Below are 15,337 nucleotides of genomic sequence, written 5' to 3'. Positions count from 1 at the left end.
CCTGATGTGCCTAAACAGTAGAAACCCCCCACAAGTCACCCCATTTTGGAAACTAGATCCCCCAAGGAGCTTATCTAGATGTTTAGTGAGCACTTTGAACCACCCAAGTGCTTCACAGAAGTTTATAAACGCAGAGCCATGAAAATAAAAAATATTTTTTTTTCCTCAAAAATGATTTTTTAGCCCGCTATTTTTTATTTTCCCAAGGGTAACAGGATAAATTGGACCCCTTAAGTTGTTGTCCAGTTTGTCCTGAGTACGCTGGTACCCCATATGTGGGGGGGACCACTGTTTGGGCGCACGTCGGGGCTCGGAAGGGAAGTAGTGACATTTTGAAATACTGACTTGATGGAATCGTCTGCAAGCGTCATGTTACGTTTGCAGAGCCTCTGATGTGCCTAAACAGTGGAAACCCCCCACAAGTGACCCCATTTTGGAAACTAGACCACCTTAGGAACTTATCTAGATGTGTGGTGAGCACTCTGAACCCCCACGTGCTTCATAGAAGTTTATAACGCAGAGCTGTGAAAATAAAAAATCATTTATAACGCAGAGCTGTGAAAATAAAAAATCATTTTTTCCTTCAAAATATGATTTTTAGCCCACAGTTTTTTATTTTCACAAGGGTAGCAGGATAAGTTGGACCCCAAAAGTTGTGCAATTTTTCCTGAGTCCGCTGATACCCCATATGTGGGGGTAAACCACTGTTTGGGCACACGTCGGGGCTCGGAATGGAGGGAGCAAAATTGGCTGGAATAAATGGTGGCGCCATGTTGGTTTGGAGACCCCGTGATGTGCCTAAACAGTGGAAACCCCTCAACTCCAACTCTAACCACAACACACCCCTAACCCTATTCCCAACCCTAATCATAACCCTAACCACAACCCTAACCCCAGCACACCCCTACCTCTAATCTTAACTCTAATTCCAACCCTAACCCTAATTCCAACCCTAACCCTAGTTCCAACCCCAACCCTAATTCCAACCCTAATTCCAACCCTAACCCTATTTCTAACCCTATCTCTAACCCTAATTCCAGTCCTAACCCTAATTCCAGTCCTAACCCTAATTCCAACCCTAACCCTAATTCTAACCCTAACCCTAATTCTAACCCTAAAAATTGGGCTCGGGCGTAATTTTAATAACCACCAAAGAGAAAGCCGATGGCTGAGGACTGATGTTAATATTCTGTGAAGAAGCCAATAGCCATAAGGGTTCCCAGGCTATTAATATCAGCTCACAGCTGTTTGCTTAGACTTTACTGGCTAGTTTACAGGGGACTTGGGGCTCCCCTATAAAATCTAACCAGCGAAGGCTAGGCAGACAGTTGCAGTCTGATATTAATAGCCTAGGAACGAGCCATGGATATTGGCCCCTCCCAAACTTAAAACATCAGCTCTCAGAAAAGGCTTAAGCACTTGCGGGTATCCCAAAAACAATGCGCTTAGTATAGGCAAATAACTAAATATAAATCACATAATACTAACAGTCCCCTACTAGTCAGTAAAGACAAGGAGGAAAAAAGAGTATTTTATACCAATTAATACTTTTATTTCAATCATTATTCATATAAAGTAAAAAAAAAATACAGAATAAAATCTGCCGAAGCAGGAGTGATGGGGAATCCACAGTAGAGTATAAAGAACCAGTAGTTACATTTTTCAGTAAAAATGCCTCAAATATAATGGAAGAGTCGTAAAAGTGGCTCAGAACAATATATATCGCCATAAAAGTTAGGGCTATAACATGCCTGGGGTTTATTAGATTAACCACAACACAAGGTAATGCTTCCAAAAGAACCATATAATAGTGCAGAGAAGGCTCGATGTACCCAATGAAAAAAGTAAAGTGCTTGAATAGTGCTAATGATATAGAGCCCTATAAGCGCCACAATAATAAGAATACTGTGTAATTTCTTACTGGTGATTTTAAGTGAAGGGACCCCTGCCTGCCGCCCCTACGCGCGTTTTGCATGTGTCTTCATCAGGAGGGTGACTAAAAACATCAGCTCTCAGACACCACTGAAAAAGGCGCATCTATAACATACGCCAAATCTGGCGCTTAGCTTCACTCTTCCAACTTGCCCTGTGGCGGTGGCAAGTGGGGTTCATATTTGTGGGGTTGATGTCACCTTTGTATTACCAGGTGACATCAAGCCCACAGTTTAGTAATGGAGAGGTGTCTATAAGACACCCATCCATTAGTAACCCCATAGTGATATTGTATAAAAACACAGACACCCAGAATAAAGTCCTTTATTTGAAATAATGACACAGACATACATAGTAACATAGTTTTGAAGGCTGAAGGAAGACCTTATGTCCATCTAGTTCAGCCTATTTTTAGTTCAGCTGTTCTGCATTGTTGATCCTGGGGAAGGCAAAAAACCCACAGAGTAGAAGCCAATTTTCTCCATAGGGAAAAAAAATTCCTTCCCCTAAGCTGGGTCAACCATCTACCTATAATATTATGTTATTCGTAACCTTCTATACTGTTACTCACAAGAAAAGCATCCATTCCTTTCTTAAATTCATTCAGTGAGTTGGCCATCACCACTTCCTCAGGAAGAGAATTCCAGAGCCTCACTGCTCTTACCGTGAAGAACCCTCTTCTATGCTGGTGCAGAAATTGTCTTTCCTCCAAACGAAGAGAATGCCCCCTTGTTCTTGTCACAGTCCTTGGTACAAACAGTTCATTGGAGAGATCTCTGTATTGCCCTCTGATATACTTGTACATATATATTAGGTCTCCCCTAAGTCTTCTCTTTTCTAGAGTTAACAGCCCTAATTTTGATAACCTTTCTGGGTATTGTAGTGAACCAACTCCATTTATCATTTTAGTAGCCCGCCTTTAATAATCTTAATTACACCATACTCACCGAACGCCTAAGGCTATGTGCACACGCTGCGGTTTTTGCTGCGGTTTTGTTCGCAGCAGTTCTGCAGACAGTGTACAGTAGCATGTAAATCTATGTGATTTACAATCTGCTGTGCACATGCTGCGGAAAAGCTGCGGTTTTGAATCCGCAGAAAGAAATGACATGTCACTTCTTTTCTGCGGATTCTGCTGCGGTTTACCATCTCCTCCATTGTAGAGATGATAAACCGCAGGGCAAATCCGCAGGCCAATCCGCATGTCATTTTACCTGCGGTTTTACCTGCGGTTCCGCAGACCAATCTGCAGCTTGTGCACATTGCCTTATTCACCGAGAAGATAATCTATAATGTCCCACGACTATCCTGATCACTTTGAGAGCAGTCGCATCAGTAATGTGACTGCACTCAAAGACAGCCAACGATACATTGACAGGAGGTAATCGCTCCCGCAGTGTATAGCTCTGATCTGCTGTGAGAGAGTTCACCGGAGTTCATCAGCTGTTCAGCTCCCGTGATCTCCCTTACGGCACCACTGCTGCGTGGGAAAGTTCTCACGCAGTGGTGCTGTAAGTGAGAGAACTGGAGCTGATGAACTCTGGTGAACTCTCACAGCAGCTCAGTGACACACTGTGGGAGTGATTACCTCCTGTCAGTGTATCGCCGGCGGCCGGGTAGAGCGGGCACATCTCCTGATGTGACTGTTCTACACTAGAGATCGCCGTGGAACACTCGGGATTATGTGGACTACGGCGGACAGGTGAGTATACGAGTATGTTGGTTTATTATTTTACATTATTTCTATGAGACGAGGGCATCTGGGATTTGGTTTTAGATGAGTATTGTTTTTTTATTTTTATTTGAATATGTATGTAATTTTACCTTTTTTTTTTTTTTTTTTTTTAACTATGAGGACAGGTGCCGGCTGATGAGACTACGCTTCCCATCAGCAGCACCTGCTGTCAGTGACAGCAGACGTAGCCCGATGGGAGCAGTAGTCTCATTGACCCTTGCCTGCGGGTCACAGTCACAACTACGGGGTCACGCTGACATCTGACAGCATGATCCCGCAGTGCTCTGACTGACGGTCTTACTGGCGGTAGCGTTATCGCCAATAAGAACCACCGCGACGGTGTTTCCCACGCTGTCACACAGATGACAGCATGGGAAACTACATAGGAAGCCGGTAAAACACAAAACAAAAACTCAGCAAATCCACCAACATTTTTATGCTTGCGTTTTTGTTGCAGATTTGAATGACTCAATTGAAGTCAATGGGTACAGAAACACATAAAGTATTGACATGCTACAGAAAAAAAACACACTGCAAATACTTAAGGAAAATTACTGCTCAAGTGCACAACACTTCATGCGCCCAAATAGTGGTTTACCCCCACATGTGGGGTATCAGCGTACTCAGGACAAATTGCACAATAACTTTTAGGGTCCTGTTACCCTTGGAAAAATAAGAATTGAGGGTGAAAAGATCATTTTTGTGGAAAAAATATGATTTTTTAATTGTACGGCTTTATGTTATAAACTTCTGTGAAGCCCTTGTGGGTTCAAAGTTCTCACCACATATCTAGATAAGTTCCTTGGGGGGTCTAGTTTCCAAAATGGGGTCACTTGTAGGGGGTTTCCACTGTTTAGGCACATCAGGGGCTCTCCAAACGTGACATGGTGCCCGATCTGAATTCCAGCCAATTTTGCCTTGAAAAAGTCAAACGGCGCTCCTTCCCTTCTGAGCTCTGCCATGCACCGAAACGGTGGTTCCCCCCAACATATCAGGTATCAGCGCACTTAAGAGAAATTACACAATAACTTTTGCCATCCAATTACTCCTGTTACCCTTGGTAAAATAAAAAAAATTGGACCTGAAGTAATTTTTTTGTGAAAAAAAAGTTAAATGTTCATTTTTTTTAAAACATTCAAAAAATTCCTGTGAAGCACCTGAAGGGTTTATAAACTTCTTGAATGTGGTTTTGAGCACCTTGAGGGGTGCAGTTTTTAGAATGGTGTCACTTTTGGGTATTTTCTATCATATAGACCCCTGAAAGTGACTTCAAATGTGATATGGTCCGTAAAAATAAAATGGTGCTGTAAAAATGAGAAATTGCTGGTCAACTTTTAACCCTTATAACTTCCTAGCAAAAAAAAATTTTGGTTCCAAAATTGTGCTGATGTAAAGTAAACATGTGTGAAATGTTACTTATTAAGTTTTTTTGTGTGCCATATCTAAGTTGGAAAATTTCAAAATTTTCGCCAAATTTCCTTTTTTTTCCACAAATAAACGCAAGTTATTTGAATTAAATTTTACCACTAACATGAAGTACAATATGTCACGAGAAAACAATGTCAGAATCACCGGGATCCATGGAAGCGTTTCAGAGTTATTACCTCATAAAGAGACAGTGGCCAGAATTGTAAAAATTGGCCCGGTCATGAACGTGCAAACCACCCTTGGGGGTAAAGGGGTTAAAAAAATAAAGCACAAAATGCTTTCCCTCAATGATATGGAATAAAACTAAGAAAACTGTAAAGGGCAAAGCAACACAAACATGTTTATGAAAAGTGTCTAATTTTGCACTGTGTAAAAATTTTTCTTGCAGTCTTAGTTTTACACACATAAATACAGTGGTTAACAAAAGTATTCACCCCTCCTCCTTGGTTTTTTTACCTATTTTGTTACAACCTATGTTTAATATCTTTGTAATCCGGTCTGTGTGTGATGCATCGGCACTAAATATAAGTTGGTGAAGTGAGAAAAATATAGGAATAAATTACATTTATGGGATCAAATATCTAAAAATTGGCATGTGCATATGTATTCACCCCTTTTGCCATGAAGCCCCTAAAAAATTCTGGTGCAAGCAATTACCTTCATAAGTCACATTCTTAGTGAAATGAAACCCACCTGTGCGCAATCTAAGGGTACCGTTACACTTAGCGATTCACCAGCGATCCCGACAACGATATGGATCGCTGGTGCATCGCTAAGTGGTCGCTAGTGAGCTGCCACACAGGCAGATCTCACCAGCGACTTAGCAGCAGTCGGGGGTCGCTACTTACCTGTCAGACGCGGCGATCCTGACGTCCTCCCGCACGCGTCGCATCGCCACAGGAACCCCAGCAGGAAGCGCCCGACGAGAAATGGTCCAGGACCTTCTCACGCGACCAGCGATGAGCAGCGGGGGAGCCGGTCGGAGGTAAGTATCAGACATAGCGATATCGCTAGCAATATTGCTATAACGTCACAAAATCGGTGACGTTACAGCGATATTGCTAGCGATATCGCTATGTGTAACGGGTGCTTAAGTGTCACATGTCTGTCAGTGTATGCACACCTTTTCTGAAAGGCCACAGACTACAATAAACCATATACTCTCTATAGAGGTGGTCTTTGTGGATGTATGGCCAGAAAGAAGCCTTTACTTACACACAGAAATTGTAAGGCTTGTTTTAACTTGTGGGAGACTACCCAAATGTATGGAAGAAAGTGAAATTAAATTTTTGGGCCACCAAGGTAAACGCTATGCCTGGCTTCAAACCAACAGTGCTCATCACCCCAAGAACACCATCACCACATTGAAACATGGTGGTGGCAGCATCATGCTGTGGGGATGTTTTTTGGCAACAGGGACAGGGAAAGTGGTCTGAGTTAAGGGGAAAATGGATGGTGAGAAATACAGGGATATTCTTGAGCAAAACCTGTTTGTCAGTAATTTGAGACTAGGACAGAGGTTCTCCTTCCAAGACCATGACCCAAAACATACTGCTAAAGCAACACTCAAGTGAATTAAGGGGAAACGTGCAAATGTTTTGGAGAGGCCTAGTCAAAGCCCAGACCTTAATCCAATTGAGAATCTGTAGTAAGGGTACCTTTACACCTAGCGACTCACCAGCGATCCCGACCAGCGATATGACGCGGTCAGGATCGCTGGTGAATCGCTGGGTGGTCGCTATTGAGCTGCCACACAGGCAGATCTCACCAGCGACATCGCAGGGGACGGGGATCGCTACTTACCTGTCAGACGCGGCGATCCTGCGTCCTCCCGCCCGGCTCCACGCGTCGCTCGTCGTCACAGCAGGAAGCGCCGCAGGAAGTGGACGACGAGGAATGATCCAGCAGCTTCTTGCGCGATCAGCGATAACCAGCGGGGGAGCCGGTCGGAGGTAAGTATCACATGCAGCGATATCGCTAGCAATATCGCTGCAACGTCACAAAATCGGTGACTTTACAGCGATATTGCTAGCGATATCGCAGTGTGTAACGGGGGCTTTAGACTTGAAGATTGCTGTTCACCAGTGATAACCATCTAACTTGAAGGAGCTGGAGCAGTTTTGCCTTGAGGAGTGGGCAAAAATCCCAGTGGCAATATGTGGAAATCGCATAGAGGCTTATCCAAAGCGACTTGCAGCAGTAATTGCTGCAAAAGTAGGCTCTACAAAGTTCTGACTTTAGGGTGGTGAGTAGTTATGCACACTGAAGTTATTTTGTCTTATTTGTTGTTTGTGTCACAAAAAACAAAACAAAACAAGTATTCACAGTTCCAGGCATGTTCTTTACATGAACTGATGCAAAACTTTAAAAAAATAGTGAAATTCCAGGTTGTGAGGTAGCAAAACACGAAAAATGTGTCAAGGGGTGAATGCTTTCGCAAACAGCTTTATATGATTTTGGTATGCACATGTTCATAATATTTGTACAAAAGAGTTGGTGTACTTTAGCCACCATTTTTTTAAGATTTATATAAAAATTTTGTATTGTGATCCAAAATGAATAATTGAAATGTGACAACAGTTGTGGACCTAAAAATAACGGGATCAAGTCCCATAAAATAAACATATTATTATTTTGAATCTGTACATGCAAGTATAGTGTAACCATATCAAACATCACCCTACTGGTGATTATTTTGCACCATATATTGTCGAAAATTGGTCACAAATACGACTCGAATTTAGACACTTCTAAGCCACGTCAACTTTTGCGCATGAAGAGCAAAGTTTTGAACATGTCGAAAAATTATGTTCTTTTGGGCTCAAACAGATTACATAAATGTGTAATCTAAAATGCACTTGTTTTACTTTTGTTTTAAAGAAGCACTCCCACTAAGTTTTATTCAGTAAATGTGTGCGTGTAGTGTATTAATATATTCATCTACCTCTGCTTTCTCTGGTGTCCCGTGTCAGTCTTCTCTGTAGCGTCACCACTTTGCTCTGCGTAACCTGAAGGAGACTTTTTACATTGTAATGTGTGTATGGAGTGTCAGAACAAGGCTCCATAGACTTACATTGTAAAAGAGACTTCAGTCTCACACACAGAGCATAGATTGAGCTGGATAGTCTTAGCTGTGGTGACAACACCGAGGAGCAGAGAAAAATGGCGCTGGACACCGGAGAGAGCAGCGGAAGGTCAGTATATTAACGCACACTACATTAAGTGCACATATACACACATTTACTGAATGAAAAAGTCAGTGGGAGTGCTTCTTTAAGCAATAAAATAGTCACCCTTTCGTTCATAAATATGCTGCAATAGTTGGTGGGAGGGAAAAACAAAAAAAATGTACAAGTGAGCAGATGCTGTGCCCGCTCGCTCATTTATATTTCCCCAATACTTATCTTATTATACAGATATTCCTCGCTTTCCATGCAGTTTGCTCTAGCGCATTTGTGTATGAGACATTTTATTGGCATTTTTTGTGTATAGAAAGAAAAATACCACACACACCTGGCTGTGCTGTATCTTGAAGAAATCCTAGGTGTGAAGTCCATGGAGTCTCCAGACCAGGCTGGGCTGGAAGATCTGCGTCAGAGGTTTCAGAATCTCCTACAGCAGTCTGATCTGTATCGGGTTCTCTTGCTTATCGGTGAGTGTGGGGGACAAGTTGCCAGAAGGCAGGAGGGCAGTATGCAGGACATTTTAGTCCTGGGTGTATCAGTTAGCCTTGAAGACAAAATTATTCTGTGGTTCCTGCCATTTCTATATGTATTTTTGTTATTGTGTAAACAACTAAATGTTTTTTTTCAAGCAATTTATCTAATTAGTATGTAGTTTATATGTTGTTCATAAATGTGTACATTGTTTCAATTGACATCTCTCATGTTGGAGCCAGGAAAGATGTATATCTTTGTACCGTGTTAGCCAGTAGATAGAAAAATATTCAGAATTGAGAGTCCTCAGTGGTTGATACCTTCTAATGGCTAACTGAAAAGATGGTAACACATTGCAAGCTTTCGAGACTACTCAGGTCTCTTCATCAGGCATAGACTAATACAAAATCTGAAGGGTCACATATTTATGCACAATACAGCACAGAAAAAATGCAATAAATGAGACAAGTGACGTGAAGCAGAATTATGATTATGGGAGAGGGAGAAACATAAATATTGCTCAGGGTGGATTTGATTTAAATCTAACTGATTTAAATCACGATTTAAATCACTAGTCAGTAAGGCTTGATTTAAATCAGTGATTTAAATCAAAGTTTCTACCTAAACTAGTTCTTGCTACTTTAACATGCAAGTAGATGAAGATTTTTATAATCACGTTTTATATTACTTTTTTCTCCCCAGTTTAATGGGTTAATCATTCATATTTGGACACCACTGTTCTGTTGTACTTAGGAAGGAGAAAAATAATCCTGACCTTAATAACAATTTAAATAGATTTATTCAACTGAAACAATAACAACATTACAGCATAAGTTATTTGCTTAAACAAACATCCATGTTTGTTAACTAATTTGGCTAAACAAAATATATATATATATTTTAAGAAACTTAGACTGTCAGCCCAGCTGACACATGAAAAACTTAAATACTACTGTCCCTGCTGTCCTCTGTAGCTCACTTGTCGTCATCTTCATCATCATCATCTTCTTCTTTGTTCCTATTCATAATCTGGAAAAGAAAAACAAGCTTTCCTGCTTTATTGGGTCCCAACCGATTTCTCAATTTAGAATGAATGAGTCCAAAGGAAGAGAATATTCTTTAAACGCCTGCAGAAGAAGCTACTGCTGTTAAAAGTGAAATCATTACTTCAACAGTCTCTAAATCCAAGCGCTTAAGTGACTTCCACCAGTTTACTGTTGTGACCTTCCTTAAAATATCTTCAGCAAACATATATTTCTTGAATGGTTCCCCCTTAGCTCTGAAGTTTATTATAGTTGGCATTAAAGATGGATGATTGCTGGATACCCATGTCATAGCTAACTCCTCTTCCTCAGCACTTAGGTTTTGACCCTGATATTGGATATTGACAATATTTGCCAAAAAATGAGCTGGAGTCAGTGCTTGTCCCATTCGTTTGTTTACTGCTTGTAATTTAATTCTGTCCATGTGTAGTTCTGTTTTTAAGTGTTCACTCAGTTCCTTCCAAATTTCAACAGCATCCGCAATAAAACAGCTATTTTTCTGTATTTTGTTTAAAGCTTGAGAGATGGGTTTCAGGAAGCTCAGCATATGTTCAACATTTCTCTTAAGCCCAATGTTGAGGATTTTGGCCGTGACAGTGCCATCTATTTTATCTCGATTTTCTTCACAAAGTGTCATCAGAATAGGCCAGTTTTTGATATACTGCTCAAAACAGTCCACCACAGAGTTCCATCTAACATCTTGTGGGAGCGTTAGCTTGGTTCCACCCATCCTTTTCAGAGCTGCTGCAGCAAAATGATTATTACGGAAGTATTTAGCAATTTCAACAACATTAGCCTTTATTTCTGGAACACTTAAGTCTTTGGCTAAGAGGTGCAGCAAATGAGCACTGCAACCATATGTTATTAGCAGCTTTGTATTCCCTCCCTGCTCTTCTAAATCTCTTCTCATCTTGGATACGTTTGCAGCATTGTCGGTGACCAAACTGCGTACTAGACATTTGAATTTTTGTTCACATGTCGTTATAGCTTTTACTGCCACTTCTTGTAATTATTCTGCTGTGTGTGCATTTCCTGACGTATCAGTTGTTTGTGCAAGGAAGACCTTACCTTCTTCTGTTGTTATACAAGCACATACAATAGGATCATTGTGGACATTACTCCACCCATCAATACTTAGGTTAACAATTTTACCCTCCAGAGCTGTTGCACATTGCTCCATTTCTCTGTCATACACTTGATCCAGCAGTTTCCCTGCAACATCAGCTCTGCTGGGTGGACTGTATCCTGGTCTCAGTGACTGAACCATATTAATGAAATGTGGGTTCTCAGTCAGACGGAAAGAAGAGTTCGTTGCATAAATAAACTGGGCAATTTTTTCATCAATCAACTCTTTTTCTAATCTGCTAGTTCTTATCACAAAAATATCTATGGTGGTTCCAGGAGGTAAAGGTTTTTTCTTCCTTTTGGGTGATGGTGATATGTGGCTGTGGGTGTCTGATGATGATGCTGCTGCTGCTGCTAATGAAGCACTATCCTGGATGGATAACTCTGAAACTGTAGAACAGGATGATGGTGATCTTGGAGGTGGATAGTTTCCAGAATCCATGAATTCCACTTAACAAAAAAAGTCAATGGTGTTATTTTATTGTTTATACAATTTCTGCTTATTGTACACAACACATCACTGCCCCTGCCCCAAAAGGAATATTTGTTTTTCTTCATAACTGTACCAAATGACAGTAACATGCAGTAATAATAAGAAATATAATTTTTCTCACACATGACAGTTCAGTCTTTAGAAATAGGATTCAATAAAAATGTTTACCAACCTGAAGATCCTGCCTGTTCAGAAGTGTTTCTTTGGTCATCTTCATCACCGCACTTCTCATGATGTTGCCTCATTCGCGCCATCAGGCCTTGCATCTCTTTGTTGCATCGTTTGCATTTTGCACGCATGCCTGCCTTACCGATAGGCGAAGGAGCTTCATTAAAATATTCCCAAACTGGGTCTCTCTTACGGCCTGCTGCCATTATAAGGAAAGAATGTAATAAACCTCAGATCGTACACACAAACAGATCCAGACTTGTCTGTCTGTGGCTATGCTGCAGTATTGTGCTCAAAGTTTCACTTTCATTTTCTTGTCTGCTTGCCCTTCCTCCTCCTCACACTTAGATTCACATTCTTCTTGTGTTGTGCAGATCTATTCCACTCCAAACAATCAGAAACATATTGTCTAACTTCTTGGACTTGGCACTGAAGGGGTTGATTCTGTATTCATAGGTTTGTAGAACAATAGGATTAAGGTCTTTTTCTCAACTCTGTTCATGTTGTAACATTTTTGCCGTGAAGAAGAGGCTGGGACCTCTGTGGAGTCAAATTCAGTTTTGAGAACTGCGTAAGTAAAGCGAGCGTCTGATAATATAGGAGAGAAACTGCCCACTAATCCTACAGAAACCTCTGGAAGAGCATGGCATTGTGAATGTTACACATATACAGCCTTTATTCTACTGAGTTAAACAACTCAGCTTTATCTCATGATGGAAGAACCTTTGGATGGTAAAATATTTTCCTCAAAAAGTAGTTTATTGAAAAAAATCCGATTTAAATAAAAAAAAACCCGATTTAAATAAAAAAAATCCGATTTAAATAAAAAAAAAATCCGATTTTTTTTTTTTTTTTTTTTTTTATTTTTTAAAAAAAAACATTGATTTTTATCCACTCTGATATTGCTCCAGTTCATAGATAAGGAGTCAGGATGTTTTATTGTCCTCTGATTGGGGTCTCCAAATGTGTTGTGATGCCCCCACAAGGTCTTAGGAGCAAATTCCTCAATTGATGTAAAAAGACATAAATCCATGCGACACATTCATTCCAGCATTGAGAGTGTCAAAGGTCATCATAAATTTATACTCACAGACTCTTCTCTCGCTCTGAGATGTGAAGTTACCTTTGAATACCAGTAATTTCATATCCCTGGTGTTGTGGTTCATCATACAAAAATGTTTTGCCACAGGTAGATCCATTCTTTTTTCTCTTATTGTGTGACGATGAGCATTTATCCTTGTTCTAAGCTTTTGCCCTGTCTCCCCCACATACAGACCCCCAGTTGGACATTTAGTACAAATAATTAAGTACACCACGTGGAGTACTCGTGTTGGAGCCATGATTCCTGTCAGTCAGTCTTGGTGCAATAGCTCTCCAGGGTGTGATCACTCCTTTTCAGATGCAGACTAACGAGCAGATCTAATTTGATGCATGTGTTAGTTTTGGGAATGAAAATTTACAGGGTGATTCCGTAATTTTTCCCTCAGAATTGTGTGATTCCATAATTTTTCCCCTATGCTTGATTGAAAAAGTAACCATTACCGACTACCACATTTTTTGTCCTTGATTTCTTTTAGTGTTTCTTAAAGCCAGAAAGTTGCCACTTGAATTGACTTTAGTTTTGTGCCATGTCTGTGATCTGCTTTTTTTCTACAAAATTAAACAACTGAATGAACATCCCCCAAGGTCGGTGATTCCATAATTTTTGCCAGGGGTTGTAGAATGGCTGTTTTCTTTATCATCTTCCTGATTTGGCCATTTTCAGTTTTGTGCTTTGGTTTTTTTCCTACCCTTCTTTTTCTGATAACCTATTTTAAAGTTAAAGAAGCAATATGGAAACTAATTTTTTACATGGTGAGCTGTAAGTTTTATTGGTATTATTTTGGGGTAAATACAATATTTTGATTATGGTACTTTTTATTGCACTCTTTTGGAGGTGGTTTTTATTCTTTACTGTGTATATCTTATAGGTAAATTAACACTATAATTTGATATACCGTATATACTCGAATATAAGCTGAGATTTTCAGCCCATTTTTTGGGCTGAAAGTCCCCCTCTCGGCTTATATTCGAGTCATATACACCAGGGGGTCGGAGGGGGGGTGGAGGTGTCAGGTCATACTTACCCGTCCTATGCGCATAATCATGAGTTTAATGAGCGGTACCACGTGACCGCTGAAGGAAGGAAGGGAGATCGTGGAGAAGCTGGGGGCTGCAGAGACCGCGCCAGGATAGGTAAGTATAGCGATATTCACCTGTCCGGGTCCATCGCTGCTTGCTGCTGTCTGGCACGTCATCTGTCAGTGATGTTCAGACAGTAGAGGGCACGGTGATGTGGTTAGTGCGCGTCGCGCCCCCTGCAGTCTGAACGTCACTGACAGATGACGTGCCAGACGGTAGCAAGCAGCGATGGACCCCAACAGGTGAATATCTCAGGTGCCAGCATTGACACCGACACCTGACACCCAGTGACGGAGAGGTATGTCATTTCTTTTATTTTTAAATGCAGCAGCGGCAGCACATGGGGCCATAATCTATGGAGCATCTTATGGGGGCAGCATATGGGGGCATAATCTATGGAACAGCTTATGGGGCCATAACTTTTATGGAGCAGAATATGGGGCATATTATTCTATGGAGCATCTTATTTGGGCAGCATATGGGGGCATAATCTATGGAGCATCTTATGGGGGCAGCATATGGGGGTATAATCTATGGAGCATCTTATGGGGGCAGCATATGGGGGCATAATCTATGGAGCATCTTATGGGGCCATAATCTTTATGGAGCAGCATATGGGGCATATTAGTCTATGGTGCATCTTATGGGGCCATTATTAACCTTTGTGCAGCATTCTATGGGGTGTATTTTGTATGGAGCATCTTATGGGGCTATCAATAACTGTATGGAGCATTATGTGGGGCTCCTGATTCAATATGGATATTCAAAACCATTTAACCTACTGATGTCTCAATTAATTTTAATTTTATTGGTATCTATTTTTATTTTTTAAATTCACCAGTAGCTGCTGCATTTTCCACCCTAGGCTTATACTCGAGTCAATACGTTTTCCCAGTTTTTTGTGGCAAAATTAGGGTGGTCGGCTTATACTCGGGTTGGCTTATACTCGAGTATATACGGTAATAGACTTTAAACAAGATGGTAAATCCAAATATGCTTTTATTTTAAAATAAAATAATTTTTCAATTTTTTTTTCTTTTTCTTTTTTTATTTTTTTTTAATGTTCCTAAAAATTTAACTTCATTTAATAGTCTCCCTTGGACAGTTAAACCTGCAATCATTTGTTCCCCCGTATTATATACAGTAATACATGAATCTGGATTGCAAAGGGAAGGGCTAAGATGGATGTGACAGGACCCTCACTAGACCCAGGCTGCCATTTTTGTTTTTAGACTGACCTGCTTGCATCGAACTAGTTGTCTGGGTATCTTGCTTCATCAATTTCAACATCCGAAATACTTTCCCCACCACTTATGTGGTCCTCATCTTCGGACACTTTCTCCAGTTGGATATTTTCTTCAGAATCTGAGGCGTTGGCAAGCTTTTCCAATTCAGCTTCACTAAATGGTCGTCTTCGCCACATTTTTATCCAACTTTCCAAATAATGGACACGCACAATATTCACGGGATAAAATCATTGTTGTGGACCTGCAGGAACTGGAGAAATCAATAAACAATAGTAGATGCAATAGATAATCCACAATGGTACTATAATCCGTTTATGTAGCTGAAAATA

At 40.7% G+C, this 15,337-nt stretch overlaps 1 protein-coding gene across 4 annotated transcripts in view; it reads left to right on the top strand.

Annotated features, from left to right (window-relative positions):
* The window catches only part of TGFBRAP1 (transforming growth factor beta receptor associated protein 1), a 91,910-nt gene that overhangs the window by 61,941 nt on the left and 14,632 nt on the right, over positions 1 to 15,337 (top strand). For all 4 annotated transcript variants that reach the window (XM_073550661.1, XM_073550660.1, XM_073550662.1 and 1 more), the window contains exon 10: positions 8,588 to 8,747. In XM_073550661.1, the coding sequence (XP_073406762.1) occupies positions 8,588 to 8,747 (160 nt within the window). The remainder of the gene's footprint in view (positions 1 to 8,587; positions 8,748 to 15,337) is intronic.

This window comes from Dendrobates tinctorius, unplaced genomic scaffold, assembly GCF_039654945.1.
Source record: "Dendrobates tinctorius isolate UK_male_01 unplaced genomic scaffold, ASM3965494v1 ptg000166l, whole genome shotgun sequence".
NCBI lineage: Eukaryota > Metazoa > Chordata > Amphibia > Anura > Dendrobatidae > Dendrobates > Dendrobates tinctorius.
This window is presented reverse-complemented; position numbering and strand designations above follow the sequence as displayed.